Consider the following 23,575-nt stretch of genomic DNA (forward strand, 5'->3'; position numbering starts at 1 on the left):
TCCACAGTGAGCCACCCAAAATCCCCCCACTTGTTGGACACTTAAAGGAATTTTTGTAAAGGTAATTCCAATATCTAGCAATATATTAAATAAGACACTATATGATGTGAAACTACGATAGAGAATATACCTTTAAATTTCAATTAACTGTCCAACCTATCATGATGTAACACTGGGTATTTAAGTCAGTGTGTTTTCAATGGTTTTAGGGACTATGAGTACGGCTCTCCTAGCCGAAACGCGTTAGTCTTTATTGGGGGTTACCCATACTCTCTATCGCTTAAATTCTTCGTTTTAAATGTCAAAATAAAGTTCTAAGTTTTATTTTTACTTATTGGTGCTTGGCTTATTTCCTGATTTTTTTGATAATGCCATTTTACCACTAGCCAGCACTTTCTGCATAAGCCCACCGGATTGACTATCTGTGAGGAGGAAAAGGAAAGCTGGTTTTCCCTCTTCGGAAGTTTCACCTATGGTAATTTGAAACCATACCTATACAACACAACCTTGCCAGTACTATATGACGTTTTAAACCTTCCGTTTATGCCCCCACTTGCAATTGTCAATACAAGTTCCTTGCCTTGGATGAACAGTTGCAGCCTTTTGGGGTACTGCAGGATAACGCCAGTACGCCCCTGATATCTTGAATACGCCCCTGGCCTGTGCCGGTGGTGACACGCAGGATACGTCACCATACTGGGCGTTCATTGGACAGGAGCCGGGTCGACACGTTTGACACGCAACGGAACTGTTTTGTTTGAACAACCAAGTGCTACAAGCCACAGGTATTCCCCGTCAGCAGAAGGACGCCGCTCGATCCGCGGTGGTGGACAGACTGAGGTCTGGAAGAGCGTGCGAATAATTGGTGAGATACGTTTAGCTTCTCCTGTTTTATTTCTGGGGTGATATAAAGCCGTGGAGTGGTACTTTGAACTGTTGATTGAAAAGAACTTTGTCATTGTGAGAGTGTGCACTACGGAAAGGTTTATAGAACTGGATATCTTATTTGATTCATTCTTACTATTAACTGGCGGTTGTAGCTATAAAGGCAATTAATCTCTACCAAAGAAATGGAAAATGGGCATAAATTGGATTAAGTCAACAATCCATTTATGAATCCTAAGGTGTAACAACTTGATAATATCCAGAGTTTCACATTAAAGTTTGTGTTTCCGGTTCAAACCACAGTGGGGCTTAAATATATAAAGTCTAGTTGGGACTCTCTCTCTTTTGGTCTGGTTAGATCATCACAGCAGTGGGAAAATATCCGTCTTGCAACCTGAGCACAGGATCAACTTCCATACTAAAAGTTACATAACTTTCTATTGGAGAAGTGTTTGTTGAATACGTATGTGGTCTCTTAAAAGGATAACATCAGATAGTAAATCAACGTCATCAATTGTGAACAGCAATCCATTCTAATACTCTTATTTAAATACAACGTTAAAGTGACATTACTTACACCATATCCTGCAGTAACATTTATATAAAATTGATACTGCTCAGTTTAAACTATCGAGAATAGTCATCTTCTATTAAAATTGAACCTTCACTATCATACAGATATACATTCTTTCATAGTGAGTATCTCAACTATTGTGAAACAAACATATACTTCGTCAAATCCTATATCTGCAGTTGAGTTCCATTGAACGAAATATAATTTTCTTACATAATACTAAACACCAAAAGAAGAATATGTAACCAGCAGATTTACCGCAAATTGTATATAATTTATCACAAAACCTAGATCAACTTGGACAAGGCCTACAAGATTTACAAGTAGAAAATCAATCTCTAAGAAACATTATCAGAGATTCTATTGCCGTTAAAACTAATCAACAAGACCTCACTCCTGAATCACAGGTATCCTTGCCAGAAACATTTGCCGGTAACAGGAAGGCCTACAGACAATTTAAAAATGCCTGCCACCTACTCTTCAATTTGAAACCTAGGAGCTACCCCACTGAGAGAATAAAGGTACTGACTACTATATCTTTCCTAAGGGGAGAGCCTAGAGTCTGGGCAGATAATTTATGTGAAACAGACGACCCAATACTAGGTTCTTTAGAAGATTTTTTCTCATCCATAGACAAGCTTTTCCTAGATACTGATAAACAACTAACAGCTGAGGCCTCCATGAGGAATTTAAAACAAGGGAAAAGACCTGTGGAGGAGTATATAACCAAATTTAAACAATACGCAACAGGCTAGCAATGGAATCCGAAAGCCCTAAGGAATCAATTCCGGTTTGGTCTTGCAGAAAGTTTAAAAGATGAATTTGCCAGGATTGAACTACCCAAAACTTTAGAAGCTATGATGAGAATGGCTACCCAGATAGACAGAAGACTTTGCGAGAGAAGGTCTGAACGTTTTTCTACAGACACCCACTCAGAGTTTTTTGAACCCTAAATTTCCACAACCATCTACCACCACTAAAACTCATACAGAACCTATGGAAATCGGAATCATAAGAGGGCCTTTATCTCCCGAAGAGAGAATCCGTAGGAGAAGCAAGAATCTTTGTATGTACTGTAATAATCCTATGCACACCGTTAAAGATTGCCCTGTTCTACATAATAACAAGAAAAGTATGTCCATTATTATACAATCATCTCTACAAAATGAAAATAAATCTTCTTATTGTATCTTGTCTCTCTTCCTACAGTGGGATCAAAACCAACTGACTACTGAAGCCATTATCGACTCAGGGGCCTACGGGAATTTCATTGATCACAACATTGTAAAAATAAATAAAATTCCCCTTATATTGAAGAAAACACCAATTTGTATTTGTGTAATTGATGGGTCAACAATCACTACTGGTCCGATTACACACCACACTATACCTATATTAGTTAATACTTTTCAGGTCACACTGAATTTTTGTCCTTTGATGTGTTACCATCACCACATTTCCCTGTTGTACTAGGTATAAAGTGGCTTCAACTACATCAGCCTGCTATAGTTTGGTCTACATTTCAGGTACGTTTTAACTCCACATATTGTAGAGATACTTGTTTCCCTAAGCATTTACTCTTACAATCCATACCAGATACTGAGTTCTTACCAAATGAATATAGGGAGATTTTGCAGACGTATTCAGTAAAACTGAGGCAGAAAGCCTTCCACCACACCGCATTTATGACTGCCATATATAGCTTCAGCCAGGTGCTAGTATTCCCTATGGTAATTTCTAACCTTTAAGTCAACCAGAGTTGGATCACTTAAAAGAATACTTAGAAGAAAATTTACGTAAGGGGTTTATCAAAGCTTCCACTTCTCCTACAGGGGCAGGAATCTTTTTTGTCCGGAACAAGGATTCTTCCCTCAGGTCAATGATAGACTATCAGGAACTTAACAAGCGTACAAGTAAGAACAGGTACCCATTGCCTTTAATACCGGAGTTAATAGAATGCCTCTCAGATGCCACCATTTTCTCTAAACTCAACCTAAGGGGCATATATAATCTTATACGTATAAGAGAGGGCGATGAGTGGCTAACAGACTTTAGAACAAGATACGTCTTGTATGAATATCTTGTAATGCCTTTCGGCTTTTGCAATGCCCCAGCCACATTCCAAAATTTTATTGGTCGTTTATTTAGACAATATCCTCATTTACTCTAAAACAAAATCTGATCACATCAAACATGTACGCTGGGTACTCTTAAGGCTCAGAATACATAAACTATACGCAAAACCGGAAAAATGTATTTTTCACACCAACATCTCATTCTTAGGATACAACATACCATCTAAAGGAATTCAAATGCAAAACGAAAAAGTAGATGCAGTAGAAAATTGGCCTCTTCTTAAAACTAAAAAGGATCTTCAGCGATTCCTGGGTTTCTCCAATTACTATAGGAAGTTTATCAAAGGATTCTCCAAGGTTGCTTTGCCACTCACTAAACTCATGAGTTCCTCCATTCCATTCCATTGGATACCTGAAGCTACCTCTGCATTCAATCTACTAAAAACTTTTTACCACCGCTCCCATATTGAGGTTTCCAGATCCAAACCTTCAATATATACTGGAGGTGGATTCGTCCGATTTTGCGATAAGTGCGGTTCTTTCACAAAGATTATCACTCAAAGACCCTATTTATCAAATCTCGTACTTTTCGAAAGTAATGAATTCAGACGAAAAGAATGATCCAATAGGCGAAAAGGAACTTCTTGCAATAAGACGCTCCTTAGAACACTGGAGACATTTGCTTGAAGGTACTAAGTTGCCTATTAACATATATATAGACCACAAAAATCTCCAATATTTACAAAACAATAAAACGTTATCATCTAGACAAGTTCGTTGGAGCTTATATTTTGCCAGATTCAACTTTACTATTATTTACAGACCTGCTGAAAAAAAACGGAAAAGCTGATGCTCTATCCCGTAGGCTGAGAAACCAGAGGTAACTACCCCAAACACTCCCATCATACCTATAGAAAGTTTTATTGGAATCTCAACTCAACTGCTTGCAGACATAAAAAGTTCTACTGAAAAGAACATACCCTATCCACATTTAATCAAACATGCTGGAATTTATTATCATGATGACAAGATCTATGTACCAATAGATTTAAGACCTCTACTATTGAAAAACCACCATTATTATTATTATACTTTATTTATGAAGCGCCATCATATTCCGCAGCGCTGTCTATGGATATAGTTCATTTAAATAAAAGAACGTTTTATTGGAATTTCAACTCAACTGCTTGCAGACATAAAAAGTTCTACTGAAAAGGAGAACAACATACCCTATCCACATTTAATCAAACATGCTGGAATTTATTATCACGATGACCACCATTATTATTATTATTATACTTTATTTATGAAGCGCCATCATATTCCGCAGCGCTGTCCATGGATATAGTTCATTTAAATAAAACAATAATATAAAACTTCTAAGACACAGGACAACATTTACAAACACATACAGGAGGAATTGAGGGCCCTATTCCTGTGGGAACTTACAATCTAGAAGGTTAGGGGGTTGAGAAACAGGAGGTGAGGACTGCAAGATTGAGAGATGTTAATGCAGAGTTAGAGGAGGGAAATGTGTTAGGTAAGAGAAATATTATTGAGTTGGGTGGTAGGCTTCTCTGAACAGAAAAGTCTTCAGAGAGCATTTAAAGGAAGAAAGATTAGGGCAAAGCCTGACAGCACGAGGGAGAGTGTTCCAGAGGGTAGGTGCTGCACGACAGAAGTCCTGCAGTCTAGCATGAGAGGAGGTGATAGTCTCAGATGCAAGGAGCAGGTCATTGTTGGATCTTAGTAGGCAGGCTGGAGTATACTTGTTGATTAGAGAGGATAGGTAGAGGGGAGCGGTGTTGGTGAGCGCTTTGTATGCAAGGGTGAGAATTTTGAATTTAATGCTGCTGTGTATGGTGAGCCAATAAAGGGACTCGCAGAGAGGTGCAGCAGATAAAGAGCGACGGGAAAGGTGGATCAGCCTGGCAGAGGCATTTAGGATGGATTGAAGGGGGAGAGGCGTGAAAGAGGAAGGTCAGTAAGTAGGTTATTGCAGTTGTCAAGTTGGGGATTACGAGGAATAGGCAGCTAAGGGGTTAATGTAGCACTCACTCTCACTCAAAAAAGATTAATAATAAAATCATACATACTTTATTATTTATAATGTTAAAAAACTGGGATGAATATCCCTAGAAACCTTAAACAACCCACAACCATTACTTAAACTAAAGTTTAAAATGAATTATGGCCGCCAAACACTCCTCTGTTTCCTGGCCGAGAGCTGGAAACATCGGCGTCAGGTGGCTAGAGTGAATGGTCGACCTGATATCAAAAGTGCGGAAAAAACGCGTTTCGGCTATAATTTAGCCTTTCTCAATGTTACACTTTCTGTGAAAAAATGAATAAGCCGAGGCTTCGGGGTGCAGGACTTAAATATTCGTAAAACTGTTGCTCTCTACCAATCAGTCACACTTCCGGGGACCTCCGCCCCCATAACAGCCAATCAGCTTGTAGTTTGGCTCACGCCTACAGTTAGAAGTGTTGTGAATGGATAAATATCGAGTGATATCGAGCGGGGTTACGATTTGCCTGCACTTCAAATTAGAGATGGAAAAATATATTGTGAGCATTAATACGGGAAACATTAAAATATTTCATCTACTGGTATAACATATGTCGTCACATAATTACTGTGATCGCTGGGGTAGCTAATCTCCTGTATGCTAATAGTAAACATATTGAGGTGATCGATGCAATATTTACTTATGGTAAACAAAGTGTCTGGCTACATATTTTAAATTTACACAGTACTCAGAATTGTAATGTGCATTTAAGATTTAAACTTATGGTCTACTGTCCTGTCATCATACGGTGACTAGTTTGCTAAGTAAGTTTTTCACACAATTGTGAGACAGTCACATACGCTATATGAATTATGGGTGAAGTCATTCATAGCGCACTGTGTATACCTGGCTTAATAACTATAAAACATCGAACATTGAGAAAGGCTAAATTATAGCCGAAACACGTTTGTTCTGCACTTTTGATATCAGGTCGACCATTCACTCTAGCCACCTGACGCCGATGTTTCCAGCTCTCGGCCAGGAAACAGAGGAGTGTTTGGCGGCCATAATTCATTTTAAACTTTAGTTTAAGTAATTGTTGTGGGTTGTTTAAGGTTTCTAGGGATATTGATCCCAGTTTTTTAACATTATAAATAATAAAGTATGTATGATTTTATTATTAATCTTTTTTGAGTGAGAGTGAGTGCTACATTAACCCCTTAGCTGCCTTTTCCTCGTAATCCCTATGTTAATTTTTAAGGGGTAGCACCGGAATTTATTCTATATTCCAGTCTCACCTATTTCACGGTGTAGTGCCAGTTTTTCTTTTGTTCTAGTAGTCAAGTTGGGAAATAATAAGGGAGTGGATTATTTGCTTTGTGGTGTTAGCGCACAGAAAAGGTTGAATCTTGGAAATGTTGTGTAGATGGTTGCAGCAGGATGTAGAAAGCGATTGGATATGGGGGGGCAAAGGATAGATTTGAGTAAAGTAACTCAGAGGCAGCGGACTTGGGGCGATGGGGAAATGGTGATGCCGTCAACAGCAATAGAGAAGTCACAAGTCGGCGTAGAGCTTGAGGGGGGGATAAGAAGGAGCTCAGTCTTGGACATGTTAATCTTTAGGTGGTGAGAGGCCATCCAGGAAGAAATACCAGATAGGCAGTCGCTGACATGAGAAAGGACAGAGGGAGAGAGAGCAGGGGTGGAGAGGTAGATCTGGGTGTCATCAGCATAGAGGTGACATTTGAAACCATAACTGTTGATAAGTTTACCCAGCGAAGAAGTATAGATGGAGAAGAGTAGAGGACCCAGAACAGATCCTTGAGGTACTCCAACAGACAGAGGCATTGGAGAGGAGGAGTAGCCGGCAAATGACACAGAAAAAGACCTGTGAGAAAGATAAGAGTGAATCCAGGAAAGGGCAGTGTCACAGATGCCAAAAGAGCTATGGGTCTGTAGGAGGAGGGGTTGGTCAACTGTGTCGAAGGCAGCAGAGAGGTCAAGTAAGATGAGTATAGAGTAGTGTCCAATATTTTTAGCAGAGAGAAGATCGTTATTAACCTTGGTAAGGGCAGTTTCAGTTGAGTGTTTGGGGCGGAATCCGGATTGCAGGGGGTCAAGCAAGGAGTTGGCATACAGGAAATGGGTTAGGCGTTTTGATGATAGTGGAAGCAGTGATATGGGGCGGTAGCTTTCAGGAGAATTAGGGTCGAGGGAGGGTTTTTTGAGTATGGGAGTGACTTTTGCATGTTTAAAAGAAGATGGGAATGAGACGGTAGAGAGAGATAGGTTGAAGATGTGGGTAAGAGCAGGAGTGAGGGTGGAAGATAGGGAGGGTATTAGATGGGAAGGGATAGGGTTGAGCGGGAAGGTAGTGAGGCGTGAGGAAGATAGTAAGGAAGAAACTTCATTCTCAGTGGTTGGATGGAAGATGCAGAGGGTTGCAGAGGGAGTAACTGGGCTTGTTGATGGAATATTGCAGGTTGGTGTTGGGATGTTGCTTCCGATAGTACTTGTTTTGTTTAAGAAGTAGTCTGCCAGGTCTTGAGCACTAAAGACAGATTGAGGGGGTGGTGCAGGAGGGTAGAGGAGAGAGTTAAAGGTGGAGAAGAGTAATTTAGGGTTTGAGGAAAGAGTAGATATAAGAGAAGAGAAGTAGGTTTGCTTGGCTAAGTGAAGGGCAGAAGTGTATGAACGAAGAATAAACTTATAGTGTATGAAGTCAGGTTCAAAGTGAGTTTTCCTCCAGACACGCTCAGCAGTACGGGAGCATTTTTGCAAATAGCGTGTTTGCTGAGAGTGCCAGGGCTGCAACTGACGGCATGATGTTTTGCGCAGCTGGGGAGGAGCAAGTGTGTGTAGTGCAGAGGACAGCGTTTTGTTATAGTGGGCTGTTGCAAGGTCAGGGCAGGTTATAGTGGAAGTGTGAGGGAGGAGATCTTGAATAATTTTAGAAAATTGGAGCGGATCCACAGCATGTAGATTTCTACAGGTGCGGGGGTGGGATTGAGGAGTGGGTTTAGCTGTTGAATTAATATTATAGGTGACCAGGTGATGGTCAGAAATGGGAAAAGGGCGACAGGTGAGGTCAGATATAGAACAGAGGTAGGAAAATACCAGGTCGATGGAGTGTCCATCACGGTGGGTAGGGAATAGGGTGGATTGTGAGAGACCAAAGGAGGATGTTAGTGAAAGAAGTTTAGAGGCAGCAGGGGCAGACGGGTTGTCAATGGGAATGTTGAAGTCCCCAAGAATTAGGGTTGGTATATTTTGTAGAGAGAAAGTGAGGAAGCCAGGCGGCAAAGTTGTCAAGGAAATGGGAGGTGGGTCCAGGAGGGCGATAGATGACTGCCACTTTGAGGGAGAGGGGGAGAACAGGCGAATGCAGTGGACTTCAAAGGAGGAGAAGGAGAGAGATGGGATTGGGGGTAGGTACTGATAAGTGCAGGAGGGGGAGAGCAGGATTCCAACACCGCCGCCACGTTTCTCACCTGGCCTTGGGGTGTGGCTAAAGTGAAGACCACCATGTATGAGAGCAGCAGTGGAGACGGTGTCGGAAGGAGATACTCCTTTGTCAGGACATCCTGGTATACAACGCACTTTGGAACAACTGGCCAGCAATTTCTGGTTGCCTAACATGAAAACCACTGTACAAGAATATGTCCAATCTTGTATCATATGTATTACATCAAAATCAGAGGAAAAAAAGGCTCTACGGCCTTTTAATGCCATTACCCATACCAAAAAAACCTTGGCAACATGTTGTTATGGATTTCATAGTAGAATTGCCCATCTCAAAAAATCAAAATACTATTCTAGTAGTCATAGATCTGTTTACAAAAATGACTCACTTCATACCCTATCATAAGCTCCCCACATCTTCTGAAACCCCTAACCTTTTCATTAATAACATCATCAAACTTCATGGCATACCCCCAATTCTCACAACTGACAGGGGTACTCAGTTCACTTCCCATTTTGGACCAAACTCTGCGAAATTGCTCAGATAGACCACAGATAAAGTACATCTTTTCACCCTCAAACCAACGGGCAAGCAGAAAGACCTAATCAATAGTTAGAGCAATACCTCCGATGTTACTGCTCATACCATCAGAATGACTGGGTAAAATTTCTACCAATGGCAGAATACGCCTATAACAATTCAATAAATTCCTCAACAAAAATGACCCCTTTTTATGCAAATTATGGGTATCATCCCTCATTCACTTTATCCTCAAATACCGTTTCGGATTCCCCCTTGGTAGATGAACTAAACAACTCGTTACTAGAGAACTTCAAAATGTTACAACAAAACATTCAAAACGCTCAAGCCTCCCAGAAATATTATGACCTCCGTAGAAGAGACCCTCCAAAATATTCGGAAGGTGACTTGGTTTGGCTTTCTACAAAAAAACTAAAATTGCAAATAACAAGTAAAAAACTTGCTGGTCTCTACATTGGCCCGTTTCTGATACTTCGGATTGTTAATAGGAATGCTATGACTCTGAAATTGACATCTACGATAAGGATTCATCCAACGATTCATGTTTCTTTATTAAAGCCGTATGTACCAACAAGAGACACTCATACTGTGTTGCCTCCTCTGCCACAAAACCTACAAACGGATGAATATGAGGTCCATTCTCTTCTTGATTCTCAATATCGTAGGGGAGAATTACAATACTTAGTTTGTTGGAAAAATTTCTCTGAGGACGAAGACACTTGGGAACCTGCCTCAAACATCAATGCTCCCAGGCTTGTATTTGTTTTTCATCAGAGATTTCCTGATCACCCGAGACCTCAAGCTGTGTGACAGCTTGTTTGAGGAGGGGGTCATGTCAGGATTTTATTCATTCAGTTACTGTACCTTTAAATACATACAATATGATGAGCAGAGAGAAGTGGCCTTTTGATTTTGCTGTACGTAGGTCGTTGGTAACCTTAACGATTGCTGTCTCTGTGGGTGATGGGGACGAATTCCAGATTGCAATGGGTCGAGGAGGGAGTTTAATGTAAGGAAATGGGATAGACATGCATATACTAGCTTTTCGAGAAGCTTTGAGGCAAGAGGGAATAGGGAAATAGGGCGGTAGTTGGATGGGGAGGTTGGATCAAGAAAAGGTTTTTTGAGGATAGGTGTGACCAGTGCATGTTTCAGAGATGAGGGAAATATACCGGTGCTGAGGGAGAGGTTGAAAATGTGTGTGAGTATAGGGGTAAGGAAAGAAGAGAGGGAGGGGAGCAGCTTTAAGAGGATAGGGTCAAGAGGACAGGTAGTGAGGATAAAGCTCAGTATAATTCCCGAAAAAACAGGGGAGAAAAAGCTAAATTTATGGCTATGTGGGTTGTGGTTGATTGTGAGCGTTTGAGGGGGTGAGAGAATGGAAGTATATTGAGAGCTGATTTCGTTTCTGATGGAGTTGATTTTTTTATTGAAGTGGCTGGCAAAGTCTTGAGCTGGGGGTGGGCGGAGAAGAGTATTGAAAGTGGAGAACAGACGGTTTGGGTTTGAAGAAACATTAGAGATAAGAGTAGAGAAGTAATGTTGCTTATAGAGATTAAGAGCAGAGTAGTAGGAATTCAAAATGAGCTTGTAATGAAGGAAATCAGCTGAACTCCGAGATTTTTTCCAGAGGCGCTCAGCAGTACAGGAACATCTGCGTAGGTACCGTGTCAGAGGAGTATGCCAGGGCTGAGGATGAGTGTGTGATTTCCGAGCGATGGTAAGAGGGGCAAGATTGTCAAGGATTGATGTAAGGGTGGAATTATAGTGGCAGATAGATTGGTCAGGGCAGGAGAAGGAGGAGATGGATGAGAGAAGAGGTTCGATGGAATTAGTAAGCTGTTGCTGATCTAATGACATAATGCTTCTGTGAAGTTTGGTGTGAGGAGTAGGAGGAGAGGGAGTTGTAGGGAGGGATGAGATGTTGCAAGTGAGGAGATGGTGATCAGAAAGAGGACAAGGAGAGTTTGTGAAGTTTGAAATAGTGCATCGATAGCTAAATATCAGGTCAAGGGATTGACCATCTTTGTGAGTGGGAAAGTCAGTCCATTGTTACAAACCGAAAGAGGAAATGAGTTGCAGAAGTTGTTTTGCAGAGAAGGCAGTGGGATTGTCAAGAGGGATGTTGAAATCGCCAAGAATGAGGGCAGGGCTGCCTGAGGAGAGGAAATAAGGTAGCCAGGCAGCCAAGTGATCTAGAAATTGAGTTGAGCAGCCAGGGGGTCGGTATATGACTGCAATACTTATAGAGAGGGGAGAGAATAATCGAATCATGTGGGTTTCGAATGAGGAAAATGTGAGGGAATAGATGGGATGTAATTGTTGTAAAGTAAAATACTTACACCACCTCCTTGTCTATTATCAGATCTAGGGAGTGTGGCTGAAGTGGAGACCCCAATGTGATAGAGCAGCAGTGGATGCTGTGTCTATGGGAGAGAGCCAGGTTTCTGTTAGAGCCAGACGGTTGAGAAAGTGGGAGATAAAGAGGTCATGTATAGAAGTGAGCTTGTTGCAAACAGAGCGAGAGTTCCAGAGTGCACACATGAAAGGGGTAGTGGCTTTAGATGCCAGAGGAATGTGAGTAAGGTTACCAGAGATTTGTCTATGGAACAGTACACATGGATGTGCATGGCTAGGAAGTTGTTGGGAACCAGGATTAGGGGAGATGTCACCAGCAGCTAGTATAAGTAAGAGGGAGAGTGACATGAGATGAGATGCAGATTTGCAGTAATGAGATATATTGAGTCCTATAAGACAAAAATAAAAGAGGCGCCCTTGGTGCAATAACTCAAGAAAATCAAGTGGAGCAATAACGTTTGATAGCAATTAGGTACTCACAAACGGAGATGCACATCCAATGCAATATAACACGAACCAAGGCTTCAGAGCCGCTCGGTTGACTCAAATGATCTAACAGGGCAGCTGGGCCACTGTCGAAGGACAACTTTTGGACTTTTTCACATACACATATGAACATTGGATAATATATGTGCATTGGCTATTGATTTACAATTTTTATATTGTTTTATTATTTTTTATTGTATCTTGCCTTATTGGGGTTGCATTTGGCGCACCTCTCACACACTATTTTGTATTGTATTGTGGTTTGCTGTTTGAAGTAATGAGACTGTTTTTTAGACGAGGTGCAGGGGAGATAGAGAGTGTTTAGGAATAGATAAAGTTCATGAGTACAAAAGTAAGGGGAGTTTAAAAGAGATGGGCTAATGAACAGTGCAGGTAGTGAGGGGGAAGGAGTAATTGAATAAAGTAGGTTGTTATAGAGATAAGAGGTAGCAAAAAGGAATGTAAAGATATTGAGCATTTTTAAAAAAGTGGGAACCAATTAAATACGTAAGACACAGTATTACAGTAGCGCTTGCATAAGGAAACAATGAAATAGAACATAGAACACAATATTACAAGAGTACTTGCCTTATGTCTTGCCCCTTGTCCAATTTTTGTATAATTCTTATCTTAGTGCCTCACTTATAAAATGTTCACTTTAGAAATGTGAACATACTATTGTAACAATGCATACTGCCCACGCAATGCACCCCCAGTGCAATGCACAGCCCAAGCTAGTGTTAAATATATAGGCAGGGCAGTCAGCTGAGTCCACTAATTTACTTAATTGCTAAGTCAAAAGACAATTTAAAAGGCCAATTGAAAGTTAGATTCTGGTCAGGTCAGGGTGAGATAAGTTAAGATAAACAAGACAGTAAAATTTTGAGGAGGTGGGAGCTATGGCACATAACAGCTATACATTTAAGAATCATAGCAGGTATTGATAAAGATTGGACATCACATGGCAATTAACGAAACATTAGAAGTAAGACAGTGGGATAACATTACAATAAATGCAGGACTAAATTAAAACCTAAAATCATTTGCTCAATATACATATACACGTACCAAAAGAGAGTTACAGGAGAGGAGATAGCACCTGTATCAGTGCTTATCAGAGGAATGTAATTGGAGTACTGCCTCATGATACTGTGTTTTATCCTCATGGGAAATCCTTCATAGGCTCTCTGTAAATTTGGTCGCAAGGACTTCTGCCTCCCTATACAGATCGTCGTTATGCTCCTATTCCATTACCTCTGCTGATATATTTCAATACTGATTTGGCTGCCTGCTACTAAGTGGACGGGTGTCTATGGGTAAGTATATTTAGTATTTTTTAAAATAGACACAGCTATGATTATGGGCACTTTTAAAATGTTTACAATTTTATGTATGTATTTGTGGTGCAGGGACAGATTCTTACTATTTCCCGTGCTTATAATTTTTCGCACCTACATTTTCACATGTGCACGCAAGTGCGCATTAGACCCGGCACATATTGATTTGTCGGGTTCAGGTGCGCGTGTTTAAACCGGTACATATATGCTTGTCTGATTTGCGTGCCTTTTTCCCACATGCGCGCATTTAAACAGGTGCATATATGCTCTTCAGATTTGTGTGCCTTTTTTCATGCAGGCAGTGCGCATCTTATAGAAACAAGTTAGCATGCCAAAAAGTCACACCCTTAGAATTTTCAAACTTGCGCCTCTGTTGGCACAACAGCGCATCACACTATGCGCATGGTACGGTGCATTAATGGATGCGCACGCTAGTGGGCCTTTTTTATCTTTAAATTAACATTGAAAATTTTGCACTTTGACAATTACTCCTTAACTAGGCTGTGTTTTTCCTTCTCCTCATAAAGATTGGCTTAAGGGGGTAACAATAGTATTTATTGCATTAATCTATTTAAGATTTTATTTGCCATAATGGATCAGCACCAATCTGTCCCTATATTTACCATAGAAACTGAGTCTCCTGAACATTTTCTAACAAAGCCAAGTGTGCTTATTGTAAAAAAACTGAAGTAGCTTCTTCAGCTCATATATGTGACACATGCTTAGATTTTTTTTTATCGCATACTGATTAATCTAATGCTTTTTCTATGTGTACTAATGCACCTACGGTCTCCTCCTTGCAGATAGATGCAGAAGGCGTACCTCCAGCAATGAAACAGTTAATTTCTACTGCCATTTCAAAGGTATTGGCTGCTTTACCACCTTCAAATAAGCGAAAAGGGTCAGTTCAAATTTTACCTTCTACTAGTAATATAAGTACTGACCTACAACATACTTTAGAATCTTCAAATGATGAGGATTCCTCTAACAGAGAGGCTCCCTCATCAGACGTTAAATCTGATAAGCATATTCGTTCTCTTTTGAAGGAAGTCTTAGTCACTTTACTGATTGAAGAAGCTAAACCTTCTGATGATACTACTATTCCTCTAGAAGACAGTACTTCTTTTAAAGACCCTTTGGACAGAAAACTTGAATCTTATCTAAGAAGGGCATTTTTACATACTGGCTATATACTTAGACCAGCTATATCTATTGCTGACGTGGCTACTGCTTCTACTTTCTGGTTAACCAGTCTTGCACAGCAGTTTTCCACTGATGCTGAATATTCAAATTTATTTCAAAATGCAAGCAATTTTATTTGCAATGCAGTATTTGAAATTATTAAAATTAACATCAATAGCATGCCTTTAGGTATTCTTACTAAAAGAGCCTTATGGCTTAAATCCTGGAATGCTGACATGGTGTCTAAAACTAGACTACTGTCTCTTTCTTTCCATGGGAAAAAAATTGTTTGGGGCTCAACTAGATTCTATTATTTCTACTATTACTGGAGGTAAGGGGAGTTTTTCTTCCTCAAGACAAAAAGTTGAAAGGAAAATTTAAAGCTCCCAATAGTTTTCGTTCCTTTCGTCAGAATAGAGAACAGAAAACTGACAACTCACTTAAACCCTCTGGCTCCGTCTGGAGACCCTCTTCAAATTGGAACAAATTCAGACAAAATAAGAAATAGAATCCAGTCTTTAAGACCACATGAAAGTATGGCCCCAGCGCAGAACACCTGGAAGGGGGCAGATTAAACCTTTTTTCAGAATGCTTGGTTACAATCTACTCAAAATCCCTGGATTCAAAACATTATTTCTCAGGAATATCGAATTGGATTCAAAATAAGACCTCCTACAGGAAGATTCTCTCACCCATATTCCAAAACATACTATAAAAGTTTAGGCTTTTCTACAATCTGTCTCAGATATGGAATTGAATAAATGGGAGTAATTATTCCAGTTCCTTTGCAGGAACAGGGGATGGGATTATATTTGTAAGAATTCCAACTTTCAAAATGGAAACTATCAGGAATATTCTGCCTTTGTTCAAAGATAGATTAACATGATGCTTACCTTCACATCCCAATCCACCCAGAACATTATCAGTTTCAGAGGTTCTCTTTTCTGGAAAAGCATTATCAGTTTGTTGCTTTTTCATTTGGTCTAGCTAAAGCCCCAAGTATAATTATCAAGGTTCTCAGTGCCCTTTTATCTGTGATCAGAGCTCAGGGTACTGCAGTATTTCCTTACCTGGACGATATCTTGGTACTAGCTCAATCTTTCACACAACACAACTATGTTGTTTCTTTAAAGACATGGTTGGAGGATCAACTTATCAAATAATTCCTTAATTCCTCAGACAAAGGTCACCTTTTTAGGTTTCTGGATACATTCAGTGTCCATGACTCTTTGCCTGACACAAAAGAGACAAAAAAAATTATATCAGCTTGTCTTAATCTTCAGTCTCTCTCATTCTCTTCAGTGGCTCTGTGTATGGAAGTACTAGGTCTCATGATTGCAGCTTCGGACGCAATTACATTTTCTCGATTTCATATGAGACCTCTTCAGCTTTGTATGCTGCAAGGATTATACTCAGATATCCCAGCAAATATTCTTAGATCCCAACATGCACCTCTCTCTGACTTGGTGGCTAAATCCCCAATCTATTCATTAAGGTGCTTCTTTTGCTCGTCCTATCTGGTCTGTGATCACCACAGATGCAAGTCTTACAGGTCGGTGAGCTGTCTTTGGGTCTCTGACAGGACAAGGGGTTTAGAATCCTCAAGAGGCAAGGTTAACAATCAATATTTTGAAACTCCATGGTCTCTTCAGGGCCCTTCAAGGCTTGGCCTCTATTAAAAAGGGAGCCTTATCTCTCTTTCAGACAGAGAATATTACGGCAGTAGCTTATGTCAATCATCAAGGGGGAACTCTAAGTTCCCTAGCCATGATAGAGGTTTCTTGAATCCTTTCATGGGCAGAAATGAATTCCTGCCTCATCACTGCGATTCACATCCCAAGTGTAGACTGGGAGGCAGATTACCTCAGTTGTCAGTTCCTACATCCGGGAGAGTGGTCTTTCCACCAAGATGTGTTCTGAATGTACAACTATAGAGCCTACCAGAAATAGATCTGATGGCCTCTCGTTTGAACAACAAACTTCACAGGTACCTTGCGAGTTCCAGGGATCATCAGGCAGAGATGTTGGATACTTTAGCAGTTCCCCGGTCTTACCAGTCTTATATATTCCTTCCTCTGGTCCTGCTTCCCAGAGTGATTTCCAAAATAAAGATGGAATAGTAATTTGTAATTCTGATAGAACCAGCGTGGCCTCACAGGATTTGGTATGCGGATCTGGTCCAAATGTCCAGTTGCCCGCCGTGGCCTCTTCTTCTAAGGCCAGACTTTCTGTCTCAAGATCCCTCTTTCCATCCAGATCTAAAGTCTCTAAACTTAATGGTGTGGAAATTGAATGCTTAGTTCTCAGTCATAGAGGATTCTCTGACTCTGTGATTAACACTATGATTCAGTCCCGCAAGCCTGTTTCTAGAAAGATCTATCACAAAGTTTGGAAAACTTCCATGATTATTCCTGGCATTCTTTTAGAATTTCTAGGATTCTCCAATTTCTTCAGAATGGTTTAAATAAAGGTTTATCTGTTAGTTCTCTAAACACTTCCTGTATTGTTTCATTGGAAAATTGCTTACCTTCCCGATGTTCATTGTTTTGTTCATTCTTTAATCAAGATTAAACCTATTAGACCTATTTCTCCCCCTTGGAGTCTTAACCTAGCATTTCTTGCATATTTCTTTTTTATTGAGGGAAAAAAAATAACAGTACAAAATAATCACACAAATAGGACCCCAGCCCGTGGGGGCAAATTACAGCAATAGACAATACTGTTCATTTACAAAGCATATTACATCAATAATATAAGGTAAAAACAATACTTTACAGTTCAATAGCTTTAAGTAATAGCGAGCTAAGAGCCAAGAGTAATTCTAGCAATGTAAAATTATCTATGTGGTTAGGGGGCATATATACTGACCTCAAAGTTTTAGATTTTCGACATATAGGGCCCCTTTCGGGTCCTCTCAACTATAACTACCCATATATTTGAAAAACATCAGCTACCATAATGAAGCATATAGAAAAAAAAAGAAAAATGGACTATAAAATTTAAGGATATACAAAATCATACATCACTCTTCGGGGGTATAGAATATAGAAAAGTCATAAGATCTCTTTTGGGTCTATTAAGGGGCATTAAAACAGCTTAAACTTAACCATAGCTTATCCTTACATCACATGTAGTTTATCCAGCTATCACAAATTGGGAAAAGGGTAATAACTTTGTAAAAAATAGCACACATAATTTTGTGTAAATAAAGGAAAATGGTCTTAAGGAATCTGCGTTCCACTGCTTATAAAAATAAACAAAAATTTAAGGGGGGGGGGGACGAATTTAAATTTAGAGGAGTCACAGAGAAAGGAGGGAAAAACCAATGGAGTAGAATGAGGGTCAATAAATTATGGTCCTCTCTAGCCTTCAGGACCGTATAAGTGCTTTAGCTGAGTACAACCAACATACAAGAATATTACAGCCATAATGATGGGATGCCTGGTGGACCTAGCAGACATTTGATGACTTAATACATATAGTTCATAAACCTTCCTAACTTAAATATAACTAGCATTAGCCAGTCCTTTGCTCCCCTCTAGTGGCCAGAATAAAAATTGACAGTTTGTCTCTCAATGCAATATTTTATATTCTCCACACTACAACTAAAGGGATTTTTACAGTACATCTCAGATCACCTAGAAGGATAAACTCAAATTGAAATATACCTCCTCTGTCGTACATGTCTCAGCTATGTGTTATTGGAAAGAAGCTGACTGCTAGACTTTCCCTAGGCATCTCTCCTAGGACTCATTACATGTGTAAATTAACTTGCTTAATGTCACAGTACAAATATGATCCCAAAAATACAGTTGCTACGGGGAAGCTGCTATTGACAATTAGGTGGTGGAGAGATTCTAATAAACTGACAATAACTAGAATTGTGTAGCTTAGGGTTGAATATCTGACCTCAAACCCCATGTATTACCAGAGGGGTACAGAAACATGAAAAAACAAAAGGATAACATAGCACATATTCATATTATTGACAGATGATCCCATCATTAGCAAACTTTATAACCAGGCTAGAGTCCATTAAACTGAATAAAGAAAAACATTCTGCAAACCTAGATGAAAATAGACATATGGAACCAGATCAGCGGTAATACTTGCATGAAGTAACTGGGGATCCGCTGTTTTAGGTAGAACTATATTTAAACTGTGTGAGTAAGTATTACAGAGCAAATGGCAGTTGCGGTTCAAATGACCCACTACGAGTGGTAAAACTGCAGCAAGCACTCTGCTACTATAACCCTGTTCAATAGTCAACCGATACCAGCCTTCGGTGAGTAGCCCCTAAGGACCTCTGAGATACTTGTTTTCACTAAGTCTCCCAGAAATTCACGGTATCGGTACTCTTGATTACCAGGCATCCCTGTCTGCCACACAATTGCACCCCAGTTACTGATCGTAGAATAGGCAGCGAGTAGTGAACACAAATCTTCCTCCCTCTTGATGAGCTTGGAGTCAAAAGCTACCAGTCCCCACATGTATGCACAAGCAGCAGGGCCACATTGTTTAATAGGGTTCTCCCTCCATGGTGTGAACACAGCATTGACAGGCAAGAGCTCCGTGTCTGACAGAAGTGCTCTCAGCCGGCACCCCCCTCTCTCATGTTGCATAAGCACCCATTACTCTCGGTAGTCTACCGCATGGCATGAATTATAGAGCCCTCGATCCGGGAATGATAGCAGCTCCACACAGTTCAGTGGCTTAATCGAACTTTGCTGGAGGCTTGCGTCGGGAGCGTAGAATTCCAAACTAGGTTCCGTGGCACAATTGTTAGACAGCTGAGGTGTAGATAACTCCTGTAGCATGGCGCAAAAGTTATTTTCAAAATCCATTAGGATTTGCCCCAGAGCATTTAAAATGTCCTCCATTATCAGCTTGTAGTATCGTATTAGGTATATTCCACTCTGAAACGTAATATGCTGTGGAACTATCAGGTTGCAGGAAAATAAATTATCTTCAGCACAACTGGCTGGCTAGACTGAGATATCAGTATAATATAGAAGGGTGAGAGAAGGTCTAGGCCGCTCCAAGGCCCCTATGGCGTACCTTCTCTAATCAGGTCTGCTTGTTCTTGTTGATCTAAACAAGTTAGATTGATCTAATCCTTGAGTTGTTGTAGTCTCAGATCGTCCAAAAAGAGTCAGATCCGCAGGTCACAGAAAGAATAAAGAGCCGTTTATAGCAACTGCAAGGTGGAGCATTATCTAACAGCAGCCATCTTAGTCGGTGGTTGGACACGCCCCCCTTAACCTAGCATTTCAAGTTTTACCGGCGCCTCTTTTTGAGCCTATGCATAAATTAGACAAACTAATTTCTTGGAAAGTACGGTTTCTTTTGGCCATCTCTTTTGCTAGAGTTTCTGAAATATCTGCTCTCTTGTGAGTATCCTTTTCTGATTTTCCATCAGGATAAGGTTGTCTCACAACATTAATAGGGAAATTGTTCCCTCATTGTGTCCTAATCCAAAATATGCTACTGAAAAATTCTTGCATTCTTTGGATATTGTTAGAGAATTAAAATATGTTTTTGCTGCTAAGGATTTCAGACAGACTTCTAGTCTGTTCTTTTTTCTGGTTCTAAGAAAGGCCAGAAGGCCTCTACTATTTGCAAAGCGGCTACTTGGTCTTCTCAGCATACCTTTTTTAAAGGTTATCATTTTGATGTTTTTTTGCCTCGTCAGAAACAGCTTTTGGTAGAAAGGTCCTTCAGGCAGTTGTCTTAGTCTGATAATTGTGCCAATAATTTGAGTTTTTGTCATAAAAAAACATTATTTTTGATTGTGGAATTATTTTCTCAGCGAAAAAAGCTATTTTTGTTTTATATCTCTCTTTCTTGTTACTCGTGGACTTCCACATCTTGGGTATTATATCCCATGCGTAACAGCTTGTGGAATCTCACCACTTATATGAAAGAAAACCATTTATATCTTACCCAATAAAAAAAATTTATTTCATGGTGGCAAGAGTCCACGAGGCCCCACCCATTTGTGGGTTGTTTTTTGTTTAACGGGAGTAAAAGACAAAATGAGGAGCAGGAAAAAAAGAATTTAAACACCTCTACACTTGGCTTTTGAGGTTTAGGAAACTTTGCCTCCTCCTGGTAGGAATGTTTATCCCATGCGTAACAACTTGTAGACTTCGCTACCATTAAAGAAATAGATTTTAATCGGGTAAGATATAAATTATGTTTTTAAAATACTCATTAAGATACTACAAAGATATAATTACTTTGTGCTACTTTAATTGTTTCTTGTTCATGTGTGTGATAGAACATGCAAAATTTCCTCAACCATAAAAAGCAAAACAAAATTATGATTCTAAACTGACTTTATCACTTTTTTAGCCACTCGTCAGTGTCTGTCTGTGAAGAACCATCTATAATGGAAGCCAGGAGAGATAATGGTGAGATACTCGTGGATGACCTACCATTTATCAGTCTGGTGCCTCAAGAGGAGTTGATGTATGAAGAAGGTAACACAATGCCAACAGCATACGGGATGGAACCTGATCCTTCAGAAGACATATATGGGGAGGAACCAGAAATAATACCAGATCTTCCTTTTGACATCTGAGGATAAAAACCCGACTAGTACATTAGAATGTTGTAGGAATCAGCAGGTGGTAACAGTACAGAAAAGTGGACAACCAATGCTTGACCCTTTCACTGAATGGGGGTTTGCAAACATTGCTTCATTATGCATTTTGGCTATATTGCTTTCCACATTTTCTATTTATTTTTATACAAATCCAGCTTGTTCAATGTATTTTAACAGAGGTGCACAACTCCAGCTAACAAGGGATTGCATGCACAAGGTTTTAAGGACGTATTTACTATAGTACAGTCAGATCTGGTCACTTTAAGAAAACTCTTGTGTTTGTAGAGTTGAAAATCCTGTAACATCTTCCTAATTACCAGCCGACAAGAATGGGATTGTGCACCACTGGATAATCAAGTAAGGAACGGAACTACTGAAGATTTAATGCTAGAGCTAGTTGAGAGAAAGGTGTCTGATGACCCCACAGTACAAACTTGAGGAAACCTAGGGTTTAAGGATATAAATTATAAATTAATGAGAGGGGGTTGCTAAGCTTGGCCAGAATAAAGTTAGGAGCCCATCATGATTTGTGTGGTGGCATAAAAAAATAGGAAGATACTGTATTAATTTTTTTTTGCATGGATTTCCATTGCTTTTCATGGATTGTGTGTGTGTTCTATTTTAAGTACGGGGTCCAGAAAAATCACTCTGCTGGATAGAAGTGAAATAAAGAGGTAATTTAAATTCTTGGCCATCATTTTGCATGCAGTTTTCATTTTTTGTATGTGTTATATATAGGCTGGAAACTTAATATCTGGAATGCTCATATTTTGTTATTGCATTAAAAGATTTTTACTAGTTTTAGTACATTTTTGTGTGATCTAACAATATGTACGAGGGTAAGTTGCCCGTTATATTATTAGTATTATCTTTACCAAGAGATTTGGTGTTAAACATGAGGTAAAATAAAGGGTGGCTACTTTGAAGAATCTATAAAATAGTGGGGGGTTTTGGTCACTGCATAGTTCCATTTTTATTGTAAGACTTTGTTAGGCATTTGCATTCGAAAGTAAATGAATGCCAAATATGGCGGCCGATTCAGCTATTTTTGGAGCCAGATTTCTTCATATGAAAATGCAACACAATAAGATATGGATTTGCATGGATCTTAGTGTGTTGCACTTTCACAAAAAGAAATCCGTCTCTGAAAAGAACCAAATGCTGCTGGCGGCCGCCATATTTGGCATTCAAATAGTCTGAACACACATGCCTAGACTTTAATAATATTTTAAAATGGGGAAAAACAAAATTTATGCTTACCTGATACATTATTTTCTTTCCTGGTATGGAGAGTCCACAAATCCATTCTAATTACTAGTGGGAATTCAACTCCTCGCCACTAGGAGGAGGCAAAGAACACCCCAGCAGAGCTGTTAAGTATCCTCCCACTTCCCATAAACCCCCAGTCATTCAGCCAAAGGAATATGGAAAGAGAAAAGGACACAAACGTATAGAGGTGCCTGAGGTTTAAAAATTTACAAATGCCATCTTAAAAATAAGCATACATTTTGTTTTCTTTCCAATGGCATGGAGAGTCCACAAATCCATTATAATTACTAGTGGGAACCAATACCCAAGCTAGAGGACACAGAATGGAAGGGAGGGAGAATAAGACAGGTGGACCTAAACAGAAGGCACCACCGCTCAAAGAACTTTCCTCCTAAAGGAAGCCTCAGTTGAGGCAAAAATATTGAGTTTGGAAAAAATATGCAGCAAGGACCAAGTGGCCACCTCGCAGATCCATTCCACAGAAGCCTCATTTTTAAAGGCCCAGGATGAGACAACAGCCCTAGTGGAAAGAGCCATAATCCTCTCAGGAGGCTATTGCCCTGAAGTGAAACTCAGTGGTAGCTGAATTCAAACTCACAACCCTCTGGTTACTAGGTGGCTAAGTTATCCACCAAACCACTTGAGCTTGCTGTAATACTACTCAATGAAATTGAAAGAGTAGAAGACGAGGCCTTCTCGCCCTTATGTCTACAAGAAAATATCAAAGAAGTGTAGTAGAGAGAGGAAAATCTCTAGTAGCCTGTAGATAAAAATTCAGAGCACGCACAAC

At 39.9% G+C, this 23,575-nt stretch overlaps 1 protein-coding gene across 1 annotated transcript in view; it reads left to right on the forward strand.

Moving 5' to 3' along the window:
* Positions 1 to 22,314, forward strand: part of DKK3 (dickkopf WNT signaling pathway inhibitor 3) — a 127,984-nt gene extending 105,670 nt beyond the window's left edge. Inside the window, exon 8 of the mRNA XM_053720261.1 lies at positions 21,264 to 22,314. Coding sequence (XP_053576236.1) covers positions 21,264 to 21,492 — 229 coding nt within the window. The 3' untranslated portion in view covers positions 21,493 to 22,314. The remainder of the gene's footprint in view (positions 1 to 21,263) is intronic.
* Positions 22,315 to 23,575: the final 1,261 nt, after the last annotated feature.

The sequence above is a fragment of the Bombina bombina genome, chromosome 7, assembly GCF_027579735.1.
Source record: "Bombina bombina isolate aBomBom1 chromosome 7, aBomBom1.pri, whole genome shotgun sequence".
Lineage (NCBI taxonomy): Eukaryota > Metazoa > Chordata > Amphibia > Anura > Bombinatoridae > Bombina > Bombina bombina.